At 48.2% G+C, this 24,280-nt stretch overlaps 1 protein-coding gene across 1 annotated transcript in view; it reads right to left on the bottom strand.

Annotated features, from left to right (window-relative positions):
* Nucleotides 1–271: 271 nt before the first annotated feature.
* Nucleotides 272–24,280, bottom strand: part of LOC147724935 (uncharacterized) — a 1,961,814-nt gene continuing 1,937,805 nt past the window's right edge. The window contains exon 25 of the mRNA XM_086918138.1: nucleotides 272–3,356. Within this exon, the coding sequence (XP_086774264.1) occupies nucleotides 954–3,356 (2,403 nt within the window). The 3' untranslated portion in view covers nucleotides 272–953. The remainder of the gene's footprint in view (nucleotides 3,357–24,280) is intronic.

Genomic DNA, 24,280 nt, shown 5'->3' with positions numbered 1-24,280 from the left:
CCAGGCGATACTTCTGGCATAGCAAGTGTGGAGGCTTGGTATTTACTGTTGTTTCCTTTTTCTTTTCCTACCAAGCATCTACCAAGGGGAGTCAGGCATTTACGCTGATGCTTTCATTTCTTTGAATATTCCACCATCTCTTCGAATCATTTGTGCAACTCTCTTATTTATTTAAATGTATTTTTCTGTAATGGGAAGTTGTGTTTCTTTCACAGCACTTCTGTCATTTCTAAGTGCTGCAAATAACATACCAACTCCTTTTAATGCAGATATAGCATATATTCTTTGCACACATGACGCCTGACCCTGTAGCATCCATACTTGAATCAAAATATTCGGAACAGACCTGTAGTGAAAATAATATCCTAAACACTGGACCCCCCCACTCCCTCCCCCCAAGAAGGAAATGTGGGAACGCACAATCTCAGTCTGACCCACTAATGGGAGAGTTCCAGTGAACCTCTTCAAGAGCTCCTGCCATCACCAACCCTCCAACACTGGTCCACTGAGCAGGTCTGGATATATTATTGCTAACACTGTTATGAAAGGAAAGAGACAAACAGCCTGCAATGCTGGAGGTGGTGCAGACACGGAGTGCTCCAGGAAAACCGGTTTGTCCCATTCCTGCTTCTGAGCTAAGCAGAAGGGGTGTATGTCCTTCCCCATACAACATCTTAGCAGGTCTTCTTGAAAGGTGTAAGCTACTTCGATTGACATTAAACCGAATTCATGAGAACGTGCCGGGTTCACATCAGTATCGCCTCCAGATGAAAGGTTTGCACTTTTCAGGTCGTCATGTGTGTTTCTGATCTGAGAATATCAATAGCAAGCCTCATTTGGAAAAGTTTGTTTACTTTGTTTGCGAAGATGACATCAGCAGCCAGAGACTATTTCGGAGTTTTCTTTTTGGCTCTCACTTTTAGTCCCCATTTCCTAGCCTCTTTTACCATGTTTCACTGTAGCTCAGTGAGAGGCTGTGTCGGTACAGCCTGCAGCATTACATCAGTAGTGACATTTCCCTGGACAGGATTGTGGTGCTGACCACCAATAGCAGAGCCACATTCGGGGCAGTTGGACTCTTCCATTGGTCTCCCACACTCGCCCACTGTGTACAAATGGCCTCTCGGGCAGTTGTACCAGAGCCCTTTTCCAAGATTCATGGCTTCAACGATCATCACTCGCTCAGCCTCAGTTAGGTGTATGCCCGAAACAGGCATTAACTTATCAATCTTCTGGAGTACACCTTGGAGCAAACTATGTGTGGCCTCTGTGAAAGGACCCATAGGGCTCAGCAGCTCTACGGCTTCAATCACACATCCTAGCGCTGTGTCAGTTGGATTCCATGCTTTTCTTTCATAATAGCTCATGCGTTCAAAGACATTGCCCAGGTAGGATATCCTTTGCATCTCATATTTGCACTCTTTCAGCTGCTGGGATGTGAAAGGCGATCTCTTCCTGCAAAGCCACTCCTCCATTTCCCCGATTGCTTTCAGCAGGGATTCCTTTCGCTCTTTGGTGCACTTCTCTGCCTGAGTCTTCCGCTTGTGTAGACTTGTAAAGAAGTTCAACGTGTTCTCTTGGTCTTTGAGGCCCTGCAGAGTCAGAGTACTCTTTAATTTTCCCATCATATTTGCTTTATGCGAATAAGAAATGCCACTGGTTGAGTTTATACATCTCAAGAGATGGCTCTTTTTATCTTCAATCTCTTTTTCACTTCCCTGAATTTTCTGCTTCACCTTGTCAATCTTCAACCGTATCTTCTTGATGACATCACAGTAGCGCGTATTCCATTGGATCGGCAATGAACATCTCGGGCACATCTTCATCTGCACGCGTTGGTTCTGATCTACTTCACCTCCATCCATCCACTGGTCCAGGCCACTCACCTCGAAAACATGGCCACAGTCCTCAAGCAAGACAAACCGGGCATCTGGCTCATCTTCAGTTCCGAAAAAGATCTCTGTGAGTTTGTCTTGGTCACACACCCTACAGAGGCTCGGACAGGGGTCTCCACAAAGACCGACGCAAGGGTGACTGCATCCAAGAATCTTCTGGCATGGCATGTTGCACCTGGGACGGTCACACATCTCATGGCACTTTTTCCCACACTTATAGTGACTGCATGCCCAAGAACAGGGAAGAGCGCATGTAAAACATAAAGCTCCACAGCTTTTATCGCAGCGACTGTGCATGCACTTGTTGAGACATTTTATCGGACAAGGAGGACAGATTTCTGTGCATGTGTTTTTGCACACATGGGAACAGAGAAGGACACGGGTGCATTGCTGATTGCAGTCAACATGCAGTTTTCCATTCAGACATTTGCCGCAGGTTCCCTTGCACTTGTGCCCACACTCAAGGGTCACTTCACATTCTTGTTGGCAGATTTGGACCATATTCTGCTTGTGACACTCAATGTTTATGGTGTGATTACATTGTAGCTTAATGTCAATGTTCTTCATGCACCTGCATTCACTGCAGTCTTGCCCACATTTTAATGTGCAGGAGTGCATGCACTTCAGTTGTCTCTCACATGGTTGCAAACAGTGCCATTCAGCAGCAGGCATCCCACAGGGGACTGTTTGAGTATGACCGCAGTTTGGAAGGATTTCTTCAACTTTTACAGGGCAGGCGCCACACGGTTGCCAGCATTTCTTTGAGCATTCATGATTACGAAGGCAAATAATCTTCGAGCATGGAAACGTACATACACTTCTGAGATGGTCCATGTCATTTGGGTGACAAGAACGGGTGCAGGGATGGCCACATTTCAGGCGGGTTTGGCAAGGAAGATCACATCCCCCTTGGCGAACTTTCCTGAAATCTGAACTCTGCTTCACTATCACTCTGCTGCTAGGGTGGTTTCGACATGTCAATGCCAGTCCCTCCCCAATAAGGTTCTTCTCTTCCAGCATCTTCAGGATATCTTGCCACAGACGGTTCTTTGAGCCATCTGCGAGAGCCTTCAGATTGCAGATGCAGTAAAACCCCACCCTAGCACGCGAGAAAGCGACACACAAGTGGTTTTTGTCCTTCATGAAACCTATTTGCCCCTCTTTATTGCCCCGCACCAAGGAGAGCAACACTATGTCGTTCTCCTCACCCTGGAAGTCATCTACGGCTTTGACAGCCACCTTTTCCAGTTCTTTTTCCTTCATCTTCTGGCGGATGATCTGGAGCTGCCCGGTGTAGGGGGTCAGGATGGTGATCTGATCTTCCTTGTAGTCCTGCTGCAGGAGATACTGGCACAGTGAGACCACGAAGGAGGCTTCGAACGTGTTGCTGTAGCTCTCTGAATCAGAGTTCTCGTCCTCCTCCTCTTCGTGCCCAACGAAGAAGACATTGCTGTCTACACCCTACAACAAGGAGAAGAGTTTGAAAAACATTGCAGAAGTTATTTCAATCCAGGAATATTTTCATAAATCAAACTTAACAAACATGACCCTTAGTTGTGACATTGACAAACATCCTCACCGAATTCTAACCTACTTGATGAACATGGGATGCTAATTACATCATGAAACGTTGTTTAAGGAAAGGATAACACTTTGTTTTGGCTAATAAAGTAACTTTTTGATTACAATAGTGAAAACATTTCAAGTAATGGTAGACAGTGGGTAGTAAAAAGCTGAGCACACTCACACCTGACAGTATTGTGGAGGTGCTCCAGAGTCAGTACCAAGACTACAGATGTTCATCAAGTGTATTATCAATACATTGGAGAAGGCAGTAATCACTAAATCAATGGCATGGAAGTGCACACCTATCCAGAGATGTTCTAAGGAATGGGCTTAGTGGGCAAATGGCCAGGACCCCAATTTCCATGTAGCCCCTGGTAAAATGATATCTGCCTTTCTATTTCTATTTCTGCCTTTCACTCTCATCTCTGTCAGTTTCTGTATCTCAACATCACACATTCCCTCTGCTCACCTCTGTTTCTAATTTCCACTCTCTACCTATCTCTGCGCCAACCTGATCTCACCCCGCTTTTCATCTCTCTACTTCACGTACCAGCCCATATACTTTCAGGAAGCCATTGAAAGTACATGGGCTGGACAGTCGTCATTACGAGTTTCCCAGCTGTAGGTAGCTGGCCCTGTATATACCATACCAAAGTGATGTATCACGTGCACAGAGTCCAGGGAGTACCCAGAGGTATAGCAGAGGCTAAGTTAGGTAAGTACTAACAGCTCTTTTTGTGGTAGTGTGGGCGAGCAGTTCGGCTTATCCAGAGGGTGTGTTAAGCATTTATTGTATTCACTCAATCAAGGACTGATTCACACTTAAGAGAGGGACTCCTGATGAATTAGATAAGTATAAAAAAAGGTATGCTTATGTTTTATTTTAGAACCAAGCAGGACTTGGCACAGGTAAGTAACTTATACTTTCAAAATGCAAGGATGCACAAGGTAATGCAGTTGTGCTCGAAATCATAATTGCTACAGGTTGGTAAATGCTTTGAAAACAGTTTAAATGACACAGTGATTACTTTTTGTTACTTTTGGATTAGTTGGAATACTGGGGGTAGTATGCCTAGATACCACACCTTAGGATCTCTAAATACAAGGTATGTACTACTTTTTAGGTCCAGCCTAGCATTGCAGCACATGCGTTGCTCGCTTTGCGAGGCATGCAGTATTCAGTATAGCGTGGAAGCTTTGTGGAAGCTCCACCCATCTTTTTCATTGGCTTAGTTCCTAAATCCTGCCTTCCGATTGGTTTTAGGCTAGTTAGTCCCTCCTCTTGACGGGCATGTTTTTGTATTTGTATCCTTCCATGGCTACTGGCCTCTTTACCTCAAGTGTTGCACAGTATGTTTTATTTATACTGTGAGCACTATTTGCTTCCCGCGCCTCCCCCTCCCGCAGTCCATACCTTCTCGGCCCCTCCACTCCCGCTGTTTGTACCTTCTCGTCCGCACTCCCATTTTCAGTGCAATAGGTCCCACATAAATGTGAGTCCTATTGCATTGGAAATTGTGTTGTTTATTTTTTCGTGTCTACTGGATGTGACTGTAACATTACCTGGAAGTCCTCTACTACCTCTCGTGGCATAACCCGGCTTTGCACGAAATCTATCCTTTCTGGTGTTGATGCGGAGCATCTGGAGAGCTGGGGAGTGGGGCATGGAAGACCACAGGGGTGTTTGGCTACCGGGGCTTGTGTGTGCCGTGCGGGGCTCCCCACGGCAAATGGAGCTGGGGGATTGAGGGGTGCGGGTCGGGAGAGGCCAGGGTCCCCCGGTGACTGTGAGCCTTGGTTCTGGGGTCTGCGGGGCAGAGTCTCTCCCTGAAACCGGAGCCCTGGAGGGCGAGGGGAGCGGCCCCCGGAGACCTCTTCGGTGCATGTCCATGTCATATGGGTGCCCCAACTGACTTTAAGGGTGTCTGACGGCGGTGATACCGCTCCTCATTAGGTCCAGGGGTTGTCGGGGGTTGTCGGGGGGCGGGGTTGCCGTAGCGGCCTCCGTGGTCCGCTGTCGTCCTTCAGTTTCCGGTGACTTCTTTCTTCCAGGTGGAAGTTGAGCAGAAGAGGTGAACCTTCAGGAAGTTCACCTACCGGGAGGGGACCTGGACCAGCTCCTGTACATGTCCTAGTAAGTGTGACCCCCCTCTGCAATCACATTGAATGTTTACACTGGTTACTTCATGTGGAGATGAACTTATGCAGTGTTTTACACCGGTGCGGTATGTGTTGAAGCATTAAATGGAGGTCCGGATGCCATGCAAGAGCCTGGCCACCCCTCCAGGGACCGCCAGACTTGATGTTAGACATCTATTTTACCACTATATTAAGGCTAGCATCAGCATCAATCGCCTGGTTCCCACATGTAGCTGTATCTCTTTGAAACGTAATTTGATGTAATATGTGGTCCTTCTGCCCTAGGCGCACTCTCTGCCGCCAGTTCCCATCTGCAGTAGCTTCCCTAGAGTGATGTCCCTTGCAGGTCGCCCACCCATGACATCCCCGTTCACAGTATAACTGATGCTTTTCCCCCACAGTGAGCAGATCATGCAGTTGTACTGCGCCGCCAGCGGCTGAACCGTGGCCTGTGCTGCAAGCAGCACTCCCTCCTGAAGTGCCTTTGCAAAGCCAAGAAAGAAGCTCCTCCCATGGAGAAACCAGAGGTGGTGAAGACTCACCTGCGTTACGTGATCATTCTACCGGAGATGGTGGGAAGCATGGGGGGCGTACACAACGGGAAGGCCTTCAACCAGGTGGAGATCAAGGTGAGCTTGACAGTTGTCGTCATGCTTGTATAGTACAGAGTAGGTGGATTGCTTCAGTGGTGGCTCGCCGATGGAAAGTGTTTGAGGTGGTAGGAGTTTGGGAGGGTAGGGCTTGCTGCAGGATCTGAAAGAGTGGTCATCAGTGGGCGCTGGGGCCTTATGACCTGATGTTGAATGTGAGAAGTTGGTTATTTGTGGTCTCATTGTTATTAAATAGTGGTGTGGTCATGGTATCCGGGGATCACGAGTGGTATAAGGTGGTAATTATTTCCAGATAAGCCCTTAAAGTGGGGGGACATGTAAATGAAAGGAAACCCTCTCCCACATACGTCTCAGCTTGGAAATGTGGGATAACTAGTGAGGGCTTCCCCCTACAGAGGATGAGGGCTACATGGCAGGACTTCATGCATGTGGATGTCTGTCTTAGTCCGGGACTCTGTTGATAACTAATGCAGGAGGCAAGCACTGGCTGTGGCTAATACACTTCAGGAATTATGGAAGACTAATAAAAATTGCAACATAACAACTCTACAGGCCTGCTACACGGGAATAATAGTTTTTTAGTCCTTGTCAGAGTAGCAATATGGTAACACTGATTTTCTGAATGTCGCACTTCTAAATACCATGCACCCTGCCCTGTAGGCTACAAGGCTTACATTTACATACAGTTCCCATACCTGGCATGTCACGCAGTTTGGTGCTTACTTCCCTCCATGTAAAAGAGCAGGCTAATGTGCTAAATACATATAAGGTCTCAAAGGCAAGACCGATTTGCATTGCAAATGCTTGTTATACTTTGCAATAGGTATCTCTTTTCTTCATACAACACAGTTCAACACACATTTTTTAGCCACAAAATCTCTTTACATGGGTTTCTATGGGGAAAAAGTGTTAGCGGTTTCTCAAGTGTGTACAGAACCTAGGCGGGTGAGTTTTGGGGGTTCGGACCAAGGTTCCCCAAAGTATAGATGGGCAATTACATTGGACCACAAGCAGCACTGGGGCAGATGGGTTTCTTGCTGTAGGCAGGGCGTAGATGGGGCAGAATGGTAGGGCTGCGGCCAAGGCAGTCTGTGTTCTCTTCTCCTGGGTCAGCACAAGCTGCAGTGGGGCAGCTGGGTGCAGAGTGCAAGGGCCCAATGTTACCCAAAAACGGTCAGTGCCCTACACCAGCTGAATGGTGGCTTCACTGAAGTATGGAATGTTTGGTACCAAACATCTCAGCATAATCCTCAGCCAGCTAAACCAAAGGGGTAACATAGCTATTAAAAAGAAGAGGGCTCAGAGAAGAGTCCTGCGGGCGCCCTGTGGTCACGTTCTTAGGCGAGGAGGAAAATGGTGGGAGCCACACCTGCTGCGTCCGATCCTCAAGGAAGGATTTGAGCCAACCCTATGCAGTGCCTGATACGCCAAGCTCAGCAAGTTGGGAAAGCACCAATGCGTGGGGAACTGTATTGAATGCCACCCAGAGGTCCAACAAAACCAATGAAGCTGTCCCATCGGCATCCAAACAGTCCCTAATGGCTTCGGAAATTTCCACCAGAGCTGATTCAGTACTGAAAGAGGCCCTAAAACCTGACTGTGATGGATGGAGAAGGGCTGACCTTTCAACAAAATTGGTCAGCTGTCTAGTGACCACTTTCTCACATACCTTTGCCACACTAGGCAAAAGGGAAATCGGCTGGTAGTTTACCGGACACATGGGGTCTAGTGAGGGCTTTTTTAATAGAGGGAGAACCATGTTCTGCTTCCAGGTCACCAGGACAAAAGCTTCAAGGAGGGACATGGTGATAAGTCTATTGACTTCGGGATTAACAGTGTCGGCTACGGCAGCCAGAAGTCTGGCAGCACAGGGGTCCGAAGGGGATTCTGATTTTAGACCCTTTAACATTTTGAGTGAGCTGTGTTTCTTGCACTCCTGCTTCAATGTCCTTAGCGCAGGAGTGAACCAGGGGTTAAAAGGAGAGTCTCCAGAGTGCCTCTGATGATTGGCGGGGGCTATAAGATCAACACTGTTAGAGATCCAGGTGCTGGCGGTGATGGTAGGACTTAACCAATCAGGGCTAGGTCTGTGTTCCCTTCCCACAGAAGGTGGGCATCATAGAGGGTGTAGAGATCCCAGGTAAGGGGCCCATTGGCCAATGGGCCACTGTCACTCTCTTGTAATATACCTAATAGTATTTGGGTGGTATCCCTAGATCCTGAACTTCAGTTCCTGATGACCTAAGAAGTACCGGATACTACACAGTCGCACCAGCAGCAAAGAATGCAGAGACCAATTGACGTGGCCCCAGCCCTACAGGCCTGTCGGCAGCCCTCGGTGATCCTGCACCAAAAGACGACTCGTCCTGCAGCCAGTGACCTCAAGAACCCTGGGAGGACTGACTGCCTTCAACAAAAATCAAGACTCCTTAGAACAGCTGACCTATTCACCAAGCAACCTACTTCAAAATCAAAACTCTGATCTGAAGAACTGGGAAGCCTGTCCCCAGTTCCACCTCTGCACCCGATGCCTCCAGCCTGAGTCCAATTGGCCCACCAGTTCCTGCGAGGTTCCCTCATGCTCCAGAACCCGATTTTACAGTGAGCTGACCTCTCCCGAACTCCTGGACAATGCCAACAGCCTCTGCACGGAGACCCCCCCAGCCGCGACCTGCTCCGGTAAGTAGTTTCCAACGCCAAAAGACATCCCTGCACCCATCCGCCCTGGGCTTTGGTGAAGAAGACCAAAGGTGTCTGTACCTCTCCGAGCATCACAACTTACTTCTTGACCTGTTGGTTTCACTAGGCCAGTCTCCTGGCCTGAGTCTGCAACCTGTTTCAGATTTTTGGCTGTCCATTGTTTTACATCGGGCATCCGATGCAGTATTGGCACCATGCACCTGGCCGTTCCTGTGCCACTGGTGGTGTAGTGTTGGTGCTGCTTTGGGCACCTTCCAGTGCTTGCTTCAAACCTTGAAGTCTGGTCTCCCAAGCCGCTGCTATTTACCTGCAAGCAGCCTCTGTCTGATTGCCCTCAAACCCCATTGATTTGTATTGGGCGCCGGACCTTGAACTTGCACCCTGCACCCACCCACCCCTGTGCAGCTGGTGGTGCAGTGTTGGTGCTGAACTGAACTTTGCCCAATACTGACCTTAACTTCTGAAGACTGGGCTTGTAAGTCATTGTTATCCGTATGTATGCTAAATGTTTTCTTCCTCCCATAGGTTAACATTGTAAAGTCTGAAAATTGGACTAAGTGTCCATTTTTGAAACTGAAAAGTATTTCTATTGAAAACATATTTACAGATGACGATGTTCTAAGTGTGAGTCTCATTTATTGCCACTGTGTGTACAACAAAAACATTCTTAACCTTATACTCTGAAAAGCCTAACTGCTCACCCACACTACCACAAAAGAGAGCATTAGTATTATCTAGTTTAGCCTCTGTAAAGTCTCTGGGGATCCACTGGACTCTGCACACTATACTTCTTTTTCATATACCACAAAGAGAGCCAGCTTCCTACACCTTCTATGTTAATATCTCTAACTCACCTATACCACACACTACCCCTCTTTCTGTGCTTCACCTATCTTCCTATCTCATATCTTGCTCAGCTCTTCACCTCACCTTTTCTACCCCTCACTCTTTCCCCTTCTCTTTACCTATCTCTATATCTCTATGTGCCTATGCCCTTGCTCTCTATGTGCACAGGGGACCCCAAAATATGTATTGCCTGGAGACTCAAAAATCTTTATGATGGCTCCACACCTATCTAAGCATGTTTTGTCTGTACCAAAAAGGTTTTGGTTAGTTTCAAGACCGAGTACCACACAAAATAAGGGGATTGGAGGAATTGCCCACTGCACCCTCCAAAAGATACCTTTACATACAAATAGAAATGGGGCTGAGTGAATTTGGTCACTTAAAACAAAGAACAAGGGGGCACCCCACAAGTGTGTTAATACTGCCCTCACCCACAGAAATCTGTGGCATGCTTCATCATAGGGCTGCTAACACACCTCCGCGCAGACCAACGCTGGAGGTGGAGCAATAGGGAGGGGAAGACGTGACACAACCCAAAAGAAAGTGTAGTATCTTAGTCCATACATACATATAATGATGTAGCCGAGGCAGATGTAGTTGAGTTACGTAGAAGGTTTATTCAGCCATAAATAGGATAACAGGAAGTCTAAGTCTGGAAAAAACAGCCCCACCAGGAGCAGTCTCCTAGCTGCTCAGCCCACACTCAACTGCCAACACTCATACACCAGGCACCCAAGCATTCCACTCATGTCACTCACACCAACATTCTAACCGGAACACTCACACTGGCTGAGCAGCTAGATGCAGAGGAGTAAATGAACATATTTACAACCTGAGGATACTACAGAAAGGAACAATGGGCGGGATCAAAGAGGAGTGCAGAACAAGATTAAAAATAGACCATAGGATCTCCTAAGTAATCCCTTTTAATATTGGATTCCCTGGTCTAGTTGAAAGGTCAATCCAAGACCAGTGGATGGTGGTATGGTGGTAAGTAATGGCCCACATACCCATCCACTCTGCTAGATGTAGACATACTTCAGCCGGATAAAATTAAATTCCCAGCTTTCTTCAGGATTGTAAAAAAGATCCCTTCCAGAACTATCCCTACCTTCTTCTCTGTAGAGTAGAGCCTACTCTGACAATTCCTGGCCTTGTTAATTGGACTCCGTGTAGTCCTGACCCGGAGCAGTAATTGCACCGAAGATATACAGCCTCCACTCTCCGAGAGTCCTGTGGGCTGGTACTTTGCCAAATAGTTAGAGGTCTACTTGCGATCCCTGGTCCGTTGGCATGTGGGTCCTGGCGATGGTCACCTTGTTTGTTCTTGGGCGTACCTGGTTGCTCCAGGTGTGCCCTGACTCTCCTTTGCTTGGGGAGTCCCCTGGACCTTGCTGGTCCACACGTAACCGGTTTACTCTAACCGCGTGGGTTGCATTTGCCAAGGCTGGTTGGCGCTACAGCTGGACATCAACCCCTCAGCACTAACATCCTTCGTGGGGCAGCTCACCTACGGATCCTGGTCATCCTCGACATCTCCTGGTCCCTGTGACTGCAGAGTCAAGCAACCCTTCTTTGCACCAGAAGCATCTGACATCGGTGGGCATTCCACTACCGAGCCCCTGGTCACCTGAAGTGACCCAGACTCTGTCCCCTCTGCTTTCAGGTTCCTCTCACCTAGAATCCAGGCTTGGATTCCACTGGACACTCTTCACCTTCCTTACAGCACTACTTCCTTGCAACTCTCCATTGAAAACGACAAAGGTTTCCGACACCACTTGACCCCCATGCAGCCGGCTCCTCTGGGGTAGGTAACATGGGTACCTCAGTACTCACTGGTGGGTTGGCCTTAGAACGTCCTATGTTCCAAAGGGTTTGCTCAAGGTCATCGTAGAAGTGTCCTTAAACTATAACTTTACAACTGCGACTTTCCCATAAAGTTGTATGGAGCACGCAGTCGTGTTTCCTCACTGCACCTGTCCTCGGTGGGCTCCCTGTGTCACTCCTCTGGGTGGTTTCTTGGGGTCCAAGCGATTCTACGTGCTCTAGGCACTGTGTCTAGTCAAGTCGTGATTGTTATACCATTATTTTAGTATATGGTTTGGTCTCCCCCTGGAGCCCGCTGTGTAATTTACGACTTATGAATGGTCTATTGATTCAGTATTGTATGCTTTGTGCCCTATTCTCATGTAGAAACTAGTAGAAAGTGTTATATTAATAAATAAATTTTTTTATACAACTACTATGTGGTTCTCCTTTCATTTTGTCATTCAGGAGGTGATATTCTGGTAAAACAAGCTGCTTTACATTCCTTCAAGATTGAACCTGAAGGCTGCTCTCCACAGCTACCACTAGGATAGCTTTCTAAAGGTTATCTTTGACTTCAAACATCATAGGGGTCATGTGGACTAGTGCAGGGTGCCCACTCCAATTAATGGACAGCATATACCAGGCCACCTTCTCACATTAGTGTGCAGTGGTTGGGATTCAAGCTTGCTATTATTTTACCAGATAAATCTCATTGAATGATTAACTGAAGACCACTAAGTATTAGGCACATATAATACATCAAGATTTGAATAAGTAAGTTAAGCTGCTTGGAGTTGGGTAAGTCAAGGGTCTAGCACACCCTTTCTCCAACTCAAGAGAGTTTAGTCTCCACTAGGTTGGGTAGGTGCCTACACCACATAACACTAGTATGTCTTTTAGAGGAGAAGCCAGTGGCTCTCTGACAACTAGATACAATTGTCTCTCATTTCAAGAATTGAAAGTCATGTGTGCATCTAGCAAGTTGAGGACAGGGAGAACAGCAAACACCCAATGTCTCCTTGAGATTTTGCTCTTAGATGACCTTGGCAAGACCCCAGGGTCTGATGCGGTAAAAAGAGTGGGTGGGGCAGGGAATGAGGAAAGGCCAGGAAGTGAAACCTTCTTTGACCTGGACTCAAACCCTGACAAGGAGAATCTAGATGATTCTAACCTGGGCAACATATATCTTTTTTTACGTGGGGGAGAAGGCCCCAGTGGCCCTCTCCTTACTCCACCAGGAAGAGTACGGAGTTTACCTAGGAGATCCACGTTTCCCTCTGTAGAATCACAACACTCAGGTACTTCTATAAGGACTTCCATATCAAATATGAGGGAATCTTCTTATAATAGAACGTGTCAACTTCTGGAGCTTGAGAAAATCAAGCCTAGGCTCAAGAAGGAGCAGTTGGTCCTAGACATGAAATCCCTAGAGCTCCAGAGAGCTACAAGGAGATTGGGACTAGAGGCCCATGGTGGCAGCAACAGTGTCCCTAGGGTTAAGGAGTAAACTTATGACCATAGCAACCTGAGCAAGATAGTCCCTCTCTACCATGGTGGGGATGACATCCAAAAATGGATAACTGCACTAGAGAGGGTCTGTAAGGTACAGATGGTCCCTCAAGAGCAGGGGGCAGCTATTGCATGGCTCTCCTTTGCTGACAAAGGTAGATATAAGCTCCTCACTGTTAGAGAAGAGGATGCTGACAATTATTCAGTCCTGAAGAATGCTCTCATTAATGGGTTTGGCTTAACCACTGAAAGGTACAGGATTAAGTTCAGAGACACCCAGAAGACACAGACGCAGGACTTGGTAGACTTTATAGATTGTGCTACTAAGGCTCTGGGAGGTTGGATACATGGCAGCAAGGTGCATGGCTTTTTAGGATTGTACAATTTGATTATGAGGGAGCAGATCCTTAATAATTGTCAAAAACAACTTTTACACCAGTACCTGGTGGACTCAGATCCGACTTCTCCCCCAGAATTGGGAAATAAGGCAGATAAATGGGTCCGAACCAGGGTGAAATCAAAGAATCAGGGTGGTGGCCAGAAGAAAGATTCTTCCAAGACCCAAGAGAAAGATGAGGACAAGTCTTCTACAGGGCCCCAAAATCCTCTTCTGGGGGTGGGTCCCAAACTCCTTCCTCCCCTGAAAAAAAACCTTATTGATTTGTCTGTAAAAAGCCAGGTCACTCGAAAAATTACCCTAATTGTTCAAAGGTCAGCAATAAGGAAAACATTCCTTCCAGCACTACTACCCCTCCTCCTGGTACTACAAGTAGTAATCCCCCAGGTGGTAGCGGTGCACCTAAACATTTAGGCGGGTTTTCTTGGGGAACTGAGGTAGGCTCTAGTTTAGCAAGGTCCTCCTCTCAGGACTCCTTGGTCTGTGATGGTGGCATGGGATTTGCCACTTTTACTGTCAGTCCCAGTTCCTTGGGCAAGTACAGACAGGAGCCTCTGATCAATGGTCAGAATTCTGTGGCCTACAGAGAACACAGGGGCTAGTGTCACCATGGTGACAGTGAACTTTGTACCCCCCCCCCCCCTCCCCGCCTCCCCCGGCACCATTTGCCTGAGTTTAAGTACCAGGTGACCAACATTGATGGGATCAAGACAAATCATCCCATTGCCATAGTAAATCTCAGCTTGGGAAGGGTCACTGGCCAAGAAAGAGTGGCAGTGTCCCCAAACTTGCCTATAGATTGCCTCTTGGGCAATGATTTAAAAACTTCAGCCTGGGCTGAAGTTGAGCACCCGGCCCATTTAAAAATGTTAGGCCTCCCTGAGAAAGTTGGTGAGACCCTTAGTGTCTCATTCCAACCCCAGGGAGAGTTTGGAATATTTGAGCCTGGCAAAATGGCCCACTATGCTCCAACAGAGAGCAAAAGGAAGAAGAAAAAGTCTCTCTCCCCCCCTGGACACTAGGTAAGGGTCAGCTTCCTCAGGGAACTGATATTACCCCTTGTGAAGGAAATGCCCCAGAGGTGTTCAGGCCTGTCCTGGCAACATCCCTGGTGGCAGGGCTCTTTCAAGGTGGTACCTAGTGTGGAGCAGGTATCCTGCCCCTCTCTACCCTGCCTCAGTCAGCCTAGGGCTGCAGAGGTCAGGGGTGTCAGTGGACCCCTAAGGACCTAGCCAGGTGAATACTCTTCAGCACCCTGAGGGATCCCTCTTACCCTTGGGTAGTGACATCCCTCAGATGGACTCTGTTGAGCAAAGGAAAACCTGGGACCACCTGGTTCCAAACCTTCCTTGGTTCTCCAGTATTCTAACCAAAGGGACCTCACACCCAGCTGTAGGCAGCCAGGGGTTGACCCTTAGGGCCAGATACAACTCAGTCATGGAAAGAAAGGCCTTCATGGTGACCAGTGCTCTGAGGTAGCTGAGACCAACGTTATTAGGGCCTCACTTCCCTACTCAGGCACCCCACCATCCTTTTTCTTTGCAAAAACAGACCTCAGGTAGTAATCCAAAGTTTTTGAGAAAATCCAATACCCTTAAGGGTAGGGACTCCTTAATGGACCATAAGGCAGGGAGTATCCATGCCAGTGCATGATCTTCCTTATATGGCCACTTAGTCAATAAAGTCTCAACTGGGCAAGGTTAGCCTTCTCTTCTTTTATTTGGGGGGGGGGGGGGTATGTAGGATGGTAGGATCGGACTGCATAGTTACCCCACTCTTTTTCCTGGGGATTTGCTGGTTTTTTACTAGTCTGACTGGGATCCTGCTAATCAGGACCCCAGTCTATCTGCTTTCTCCATTAATGTGCTATGCATGTACTTTAAGTACACTCCTGATTGGATACTGGGGCACCCTTATGTCAAGTCAAGTCAGTCAAGTCAAAAGATTTGTATAGCGCGCTACATACCCAGAGGGTCTCAAGGCGCTTGAAGAAGGGTGGGGAGTTACTTGTCGAATATCCACGTTTTGAGTTGCTTTCTGAATGCTAGGTGGTTCTGAGTAAGGCGAAGGTGAGTGGGAAGTGAGTTCCAAGTTTTAGCTGCCAGGTAGGAGAAGGATCTACCTCCCATGGTGGTTTTGTTGATGCGAGGTACAGTGGCAAGGGCTTGGTTGGAGGATCGTAGCTGGCGGGAGGGGGTGTAGAAGGATAGTCGCGTGTTGAGGCATTCGGGTCCAATTTCGTAGAGTGCTTTGTGTGCGTGGGTTAGGAGCCGGAAAGTGATCCTCTTATTGACGGGGAGCCAGTGGAGGTTTTTCAGGTGATCAGAGATGTGTTCTTTACGCGGGATGTCTAATATGAGCCTGGCTGAGGCGTTCTGGATGCGTTGGAGTTTTGCGGTGGTGCCGGCGTAGAAGGTGTTTCCGTAGTCCAGTCGGCTCGTGACCAGAGCGTGGGTGACTGTTTTTCTAGTTTCGGTAGGGATCCAGCGAAATGTTTTTTTGAGCATGCGAAGAATGTTGAAGCAAGATGAAGAAACGGCGTTGACTTGTCTGTTCATCGAGAGTGAGGAATCCAGGATGACGCCCAGGTTCCGTGCGTGGTCCGTCGGGATGGGTGCTTTTCCAAGGGCCTCTGGCCACCAAGAGTCGTCCCAGGCGGAGGGGGAGGTACCTAAGATGAGGACTTCTGTTTTGTCTGAGTTCAGTTTCAGACGGCTGTGCTTCATCCATTCGGCTACTTCTTTCATTCCTGCGTGTAGGTTGGTTTTGGCCGTGTTAGGGTCTCTGGTGAGTGACAGGATCAGTTGAGTGTCGTCGGCGTAGGAGATGATGTTGAGGTTATGTTGGCGTGCGATGGCCGCGAGGGGGCTCATGTAAACGTTGAAGAGGGTGGGACTGAGAGAGGACCCTTGAGGTACGCCGCAGATGACTTCAGTAGCCTCTGACTTGAATGGTGGAAGGCGGACTCTCTGGGTTCTTCCGGAGAGGAACGAGGTGATCCATTCCAGTGCTTTTCCTTGGATTCCGATATTTCTGAGGCGCTGTAGAAGGGTGCTGTGGCAGACTGTGTCGAAGGCTGCGGAGAGGTCGAGGAGGATGAGGGCGACTGTGTCTCCATTGTCCAGTAGAGTTCGAATGTCGTCTGTTGCTGCTATGAGGGCGGTTTCGGTGCTGTGCTTGGCTCGGAAGCCGGACTGTGAGGAGTCGAGGGATTTGTTGATTTCGAGGAATGCGGCGAGCTGGTTGTTGACAGCTTTCTCGATGACTTTGGCCGGGAATGGAAGGAGTGAGATAGGGCGATAGTTTTTGAGTTCGGTGGGGTCAGCTGTGGGTTTCTTCAGGAGGGCGCTGAGTTCGGCATGTTTCCAGCTTTCCGGGAAGGTTGCGGAGTTGAGGGAGCAGTTGATGACGTCTCGGAGGTGCGGTGCAATAATGGAGTCTGCTTTGTTAAAGATGTGGTGAGGGCAAGGGTCAGTGGGGGATCCTGAGTGGATAGAGTTCATCAGACGGATGGTGTCCTCAGTGGAGATTGGCTTCCAGTCATTGCGGATGTTAAGGGGGGGTGGGGGTCCTGCAGGGGATTGGGTGGGTTGGTCTCCGGGTTGGTTGTCGAAGCTGTTGTGGATGTCTGCAATTTTGTTGTGAAAGAATGAGGCTAGGGAGTCGCAGAGGGCTTGAGAGGGGGTGATGTCGTTGGAGTTGGCTGAGGGGTTGGTAAATTCCTTGACGATGTTGAATAATTCCTTGCTGTTGTGGGCGTTGTTATCTAGACAGTCCTTGAAGGCTGCTTTCTTGGCATTTCGGATTAGTTGGTGGTGTATGCGGGTGGCGTTTTTGAAGGCGTCCTTGGTGCTGGTGTTTGGGTCTTTTTTCCAGGTCTTCTCGAGTGAGCGACAGAGTTTCTTGGATTTCTTAAGGTCATCGTTGAACCAGGAGGCCTTCTTGCTGCCTAGTTTGATTTGTCGTTTTTTCAGTGGTGCTAGGATGTCGGCGCTGTTGGATAACCATTGGGTGAGGTTGGTGGCTGCTTTGTCTGGGTTTGAGGAGTGGGCGGGGGGCTTTTGAAGAAGCGATGAGGAGATCTGGTCGATGGTGATTTTGTTCCAGTTTCTTTGCAGAGTGGGTTGGGGGTGGTTGTTGGATGTGGGCTTGTTGTAGGTGAAGTGAACGCAGCTGTGGTCAGTCCAAAGGAGAGCTGTGGTGTGGCTGAAGGAAACATGTTTGCTGGAGGTGAAGATAGGGTCGAGTGTGTGACCTGCGACGTGGGTGGGGGTAGTGACAAGTTGTCTAAGTCCGAGGTTTGCGAGGTTGTCCAAAAGGGTGGTGGTGTTGCGGTCGTTGTTCTTTTCAAGGTGAAAGTTGAGGTCTCCCAAAAGGATGTATTCCTCCGAGGGGAGCGCGTGTGGAGTGATGAAGTCTGTGATGTCTTCACTAAATTGTGCGCGGGGTCCTGATGGCCTGTAAAGGAGGGTGCCTCTGAGTGTGGTCTTGGGGTCGATGTGGATCTGGAAGTGAAGGTGTTCAGAGTTGGCGAGGTTGACGTCTGAGCTGGTTGAGATGCGGATGGATTTCTTATGGACGATAGCGATTCCTCCTCCTGTGTGGCCGGTACGTTCCTTGCGAATGATCTTATAGCCTTCCGGGATGGCAATGGTGATGTCTGGGGCTGAAGAGGCATTCATCCATGTTTCTGTTAGGAAGGCGACGTCCGGAGAGATGGTGTTGAGTAGATTCCAGAGGTCAATGGCGTGTCTGTGGACCGAGCGGGTGTTGAGCAGGATGCATTGAAGGTGGTTGGGATCGGATATCTGTTGTGAGTTCGTAGATGAGGAGTTGTTCTTGGTGCCGTCGAACTTGCAGGAGAAGCAGGAAAAGGGTCCATGGGTGTGTCCAGGAGCAGCTTGGACGCAGTTGAGGGAGCGACCGGGGTTGAGGGCTAGGAGGGTGGTGGCATCGTAAGTAATGCGGGAGGGGATGAATTTACGAGGACCAGGGGCTCTGGCGCTGGGCGCGGTCCAGGCGCGGACGGGCGTAGACGGGCTTACCTTTGGCGCACCTTCGGCGAGGCCGTAGCGCGTGGACGCTGCGCGTTGGCTCATCAGCCTTAAATGGATGGTGGAGGGGGCGGAGCGTGGGAGGGGGAGCAGGGAGGCGGGAGCGTAGGGGGAGGGGCGGGCTGCAGGCACAACAATATGGACGGGGAGTTCAGCAACAGGACCGGGAAATGCGAGCTGGCGCTGAAAAACGGGCACAATAATAGATTTAGTTAAAAGAAAGCAATGCCCAGCTTTCCTAAGAGCGATATGCAAATGTGGCAAAACGATGCGAGTAAAGCACAGTTCACGGACAAAACACACTGCAAGCCGAGTTATGCTGAGCGCTACGCAGACAGAGTGGGTTCAGATTCAATTAGTGGAATAACAATTATGCCAGAGGTGAGCAGCGCTACGATACCAAAAGCAGCGCTATGCAGCGCTATGGATCCAGGAGGGAGGGTGGAGCGGCCACCTCACACGGAGTCAGGCAAGTCACGGAGGTAACACAGCTGAGATGTCCCTGATATCTCGTGGGTGGGAGGGGGAGCAGGGAGGCGGGAGCGTAGGGGGAGGGGCGGGCTGCAGGCACAACAATATGGACGGGGAGTTCAGCAACAGGACCGGGAAATGCGAGCTGGCGCTGAAAAACGGGCACAATAATAGATTTAGTTAAAAGAAAGCAATGCCCAGCTTTCCTAAGAGCGATATGCAAATGTGGCAAAACGATGCGAGTAAAGCACAGTTCTCGGACAAAACACACTGCAAGCCGAGTTATGCTGAGCGCTACGCAGACAGAGTGGGTTCAGATTCAATTAGTGGAATAACAATTATGCCAGAGGTGAGCAGCGTTACGATACCAAAAGCAGCGCTATGCAGCGCTATGGATCCAGGAGGGAGGGTGGAGCGGCCGTCTCACACGGAGTCAGGCAAGTCATCAATTCCTAGTATATGGTACACCATGTACCTAGGGCATAGGTACCCCAGAGGCCTCCCATGGGCTGAAGCATGTATTGTGCCACCCATGAGAGGCCATTCAAAATGACACCACAGGTCCTGGGGCCAACTGCACACACCGTACAAATATTGTTTACTGCATTCTGTACGCTCGGTTGGGAGGGGGTTATCAAACAATCTATACCGCTTTGGGAGAGCTGGAGATTGGGAAAACTTCGTAATAGTAAAGGTTTCAGGCAATGGTACTTAATAGGTATTTCAAGAGCAGGTGACCTATGGAGTAAGAGAGAAGTTCTTACATTCCCCCAGCTTCAAAAAAAGTATGAGATGGCATCAACAGAAATTTTTCATTAAATGCAGATCAAACATGCACTCATGAAGACTATTCCATCGGGTACTATACTCCCAGAAGCCTCCTATTAGAGGACAGACTGTTGACGGGGTACATGACTAAAAAAGCCATTTCCCTAACCTCGAAAGATAATAAACAATCAAGAAGACCCTACGAAAACTCTTAGAGAAAAGTGGCAGACAGAAATAGGGGAGCTGGGCGCGACAGACTGGCAGGAGGCACTGGAGTCCCCGCAGGGGGTGTCAATACCCTTCAAACTAAAGTTAGTACAACTAAAAATACTTCACAGAATCTACTATATAAGACTAACTATGCACTGAAAGGGAAAAACTGATACCCCACTCTGTTTACGGCAATGTGGGCACCAGGTACTTTTTACCATACCCTGTGGGAATGCCCAGAGATCGAATAATACTGGAACGCGGTTATGCACACAATCACACAAATTAGTGGACCCAGCGTCGGGCCTGAACCCAAGCGATGTCTTCTCAATATTTGGGAACCGACAGATCGTAACCATGCGGCACAGGACTGGGTGACACTGGGCATGATGGTGGCTAAATGAAACATTGCTCAACACTGGGGAGCGCGAACAGTTCCTGTCTATAGTAAATGGTGTAGCGATATGGATGACGCAATGGTAGCAGTGAAAGTGTTATATGTACTTAGATGGTGCCCCAAAAAATGGACACGAGTGTGGGAAAAATGGAATAACATAAGAGGAAATACTTGTGCCCCACCTTCTGATGAGTCGGCAACAGACATCAGTGAATAACGATTAAGGTCCACTGTACTGTATGGTATTTCATATTTTATGTAGTAATGTTATGATTGTGGATAGGGAGTACCTGGGACGAGAAGCTGATTACACAAACAATTGTTTTATAAACAACCACTGTAACTTGTACATGCCTTTAATTTTAAAAGTGATGCAAATTGTGTAACTTAATGGAAAATTACAATAAAAATGTTTATACAAAAAAATAAAATGACACCACAGGGTTGCAACCTGAGTAAGCTGGTGCTTGAACCACTTACTTAGATATAGGTTCACTATATCTATCTAAATCACTACACTTACAAACCTATCAGTCACCCCTATGGCAGACCTTATCAATCCTGAAGGCAGGGTGCTGGATTTTATATGAGAGGGTGCCCTTGCATGAGTAGGGCCCCCCTGCAGCCTTTGGAGACCCTTCTCCGGAGTTGTCTGTAGTCGAATACCCACCGATGTCGAATGCTTTAGGTGCGAAGAAGGGTTGCTTGACTGCAGCCACGGGAACCAGGAAAAGTCGAGGACAACAAGGATCTGGAGGTGAGCTGTCCCGCGAAGGATGTCGAGTGCTGAGGGGTCGATGTCTGGCTGGAGTTCCACGCAATAGAGTAATTAGAATGTGAACGTAAACAGAACCGCCCGTTATCTCTGCATGAGTCATGATCCCACGACTCGCCAACACGAGAGAACAGTGGTAAACAATTCTCCAATAACTCCTTGGAGACAGAGGATGAAACTGCTCAATGCGCAACTTGTACTATACCAATTTCCGAATACCACAAAGTAATTAGCAGAATAGAAGTTCGGTGCACCACGCACCCTTACCGGACCGCTCTCCGTGTCTAATCGCGCTTCCAGCTACACAATAATAGGCAAAGTTCCATGAACCGGAAGCTCTTTGTTCAGTTTCCTCCTCTGATGTGTGCACACTGCCGCACGGCAGGATACCGCAAAGAAACAGAGAACTTTACGTGAACTTTATCAATGATGTCACATGAATGCTATATCTGGCAGTGTTAATGACTGGGGCCATGCTCCATGCTGATGCGTCGTGACAGTAACTCCCTTACCCTGACTAGGAAGAAGGGTCCCTACTTGGACAAAGGTACCTACCTCTGCCAACTAGAGACCCCCATTTCTAACAAGGTTTGTCTGGGAAACTAGGCCAGAGCTCGTGGGCTTTGCCCAACATCTTACTATACAGTAGGTATAGTAAGATGTCCAGTGCAAATGAGACTCTTGTAATGAACTGACCCCCGCCAAGTATAGCCCGCCTAGCCCTTTGCACTCCTCTTCTTTCCATTTCTTCATCGACATGGTGTTCTCTATGTCTACAAAGGTTTTAAGTGCCCATATCCGCATATCTCATGCATATGGGGCCCTGTGCAGGGTTTTTGTAATCGCCTGCTCCCAGACTTGGCCCATCTGCCTAACCAGGTATGGCTAAGTGTATGGGATTTGTGACCCACACATAAGGAGTTTCGGGAGACTTTGGTGTCCATCCAATCCGCCCAACAACCTCTTTTCCCAGTTATCCCCCTGATCAAACCAATGGACCGCATGTTGGAGGTTAGCTGCCACAAAGTTGAACTCTACATTGGGGAGTTTAATGCCCCCTCCTTCCCAGGTTTGATGCAACATGTGCAGTTCGATTCTTTTCGCTTCATGGACCACAATAGATCCACCAAGATACCGCCCAACCCTCGAAAGTATCGTCGAGGGATCTCATATAGCGCGCCCTGCAGGACATTTAAGCTGAGAGGCAGTACCACCATCTTGACCAGGGCGGTCTTCCCCATCATTGTTAGGGGGAGGTCTCTCCAGAGTCAGACAGATGCACATGGTCCAGTAAGCACCCTCCTTATGTTCAGATCAAGGAATCTTTGTTTCTCAGTTGCTATCCTGATACCCAGGTAGCACACCCCCTGCAGACACCACCGCAGCGCAAGCTTTGGGAGCAACACCGGGTCCATGACCACCAGTGTTCCAAGCGATAGGAGCACCAATGCTCCAAGCAGTAGGAGCTGTGATTTCTGAGCCTACACTAAGAGGCCAGATACGTCCCAAAATTCTGATAGTGTCTGCATCATTACTGTGTGCCCCAACTTTAATCCCCCAGGGTGCGAGCCTGCGCCGCAGCAGCCCCGCCAGTGGTTCCATTGCCATCGTGATAGGAGGCAAACCTGCTGAGTGCCCCGGCGCAAAGGGAAGAACTCCAAGACAAAGCCACTGATTGTAACCATGGCGGTTGGTGCAATATATAATAACTTAAGCTTCACAATTAATTTTGGCCCAAAACCCATTTTTTCCAAGACCCGCCAAGATGTAACCCAACACGACCGAATCAAAGGTCTGTTTATCTAGGAATGCTGGCGCTTATGGGCCGTCTCGTAGCTTGGGGGTGTGGAGGATGTGATACAATCTATGTAAACTAAATTTGGCATGACGTTTGGGTATGAACCCATACTAATCTTCGTGTATAATAGTAGGCAGGTAAGGAAGCTTTCGGGACGTCAGCAGGCTGCTCAGTATTTTTGTGTTCACATTCAGCATTGAAAGTGGCCTGTAAGACTACACGTGAATCACAGCCTTGCCCAGTGTGGAAACCAACACCACAAGTGCCTCTTGCATGGTGTCCATGTGTTGATCCAATCAGTACACCACATCGTATACCTCCAGTTACACGTACCCGAGGAATACACGCTGTATACAGACAGGGACTTATCAAGGCTCCGGAGGTTGCAGATGTAACAACCACACTCCTGACATACATTTGGGTTGCCTACCAATACATTTTGCCTGGTCACTTGGTTACGTATTTGGACTTGTACTTTAAGACGCATTACTTAACATAGAACGCCTTTCTTCTCGCCTTAATGGGACGAGTTGGATGTTTAAATCCATTGACAACTTGAGCAGTGCTAGGCCGTCATTGAAAGTGCCTCACCGAAATGGAACACTACTTGTTTGCTTTTCTTTCCCATAAACCAACAACTTTAAAAACATTTAAGCCTTGAAAAAGTAACTGTGTGACGAAGCACATGTTGGCTGTCATTAATGTATTGAAAACTGGAAAAAAAAGACTTGTAGAACAAGACTTTACTGGGAATTACTCAAACAACGTTTTTCTTCATTAAAGAAAACGTATTTTTTCAAGACAAACCCTTACAGTTTGGATCTTATTTGTTTCTCGAACATTTTGTATTGAGTGCTGTGGCTATCCTTTCTGCTACCTCCAGTAGTTTATCGACAATTAGATTGCCATATTTATGATACAATTCAGCTGGTAGGCCGTCGTCCCCGGGTGTTTTTTCAGCGAGGCGAGAATCTCTTCCCTACTCAGGTCCGCCTCAAGTGTGTCTCCTGGTCCCAGGCAGCGTAATTCCAGTCCTGTTTAAAAATATCCCTCCCACTAAAGCCTGTTGCTGTCGCACTGTCAGTGTATACTTCTGTAAAACGAAGTCATAGTATTTTGTTTGTAGCTGCTTGTGATGTGAATAATGTACCCACTGGGTCCCGCAATGCCAATATGGGTTCTTGGGGGTCCTGTTTATTCTATTTTATTTATAAAGTTTTTTGCATAGCGCGAACATGACCCTTACGGGTATCAGAGCACTTTACAATTTTGGGTGAGAGGGATAAAGTATTGGGAAGCAAAAACATTTGTTCATTACATAATTATGCAAGACGT

The sequence above is a fragment of the Lissotriton vulgaris genome, chromosome 4_1, assembly GCF_964263255.1.
Source record: "Lissotriton vulgaris chromosome 4_1, aLisVul1.2, whole genome shotgun sequence".
NCBI classification, from domain to species: Eukaryota; Metazoa; Chordata; class Amphibia; order Caudata; family Salamandridae; genus Lissotriton; species Lissotriton vulgaris.
Note: the sequence above shows the minus strand (reverse complement) of the source record. Positions and strands in the feature narration are given on the sequence as shown.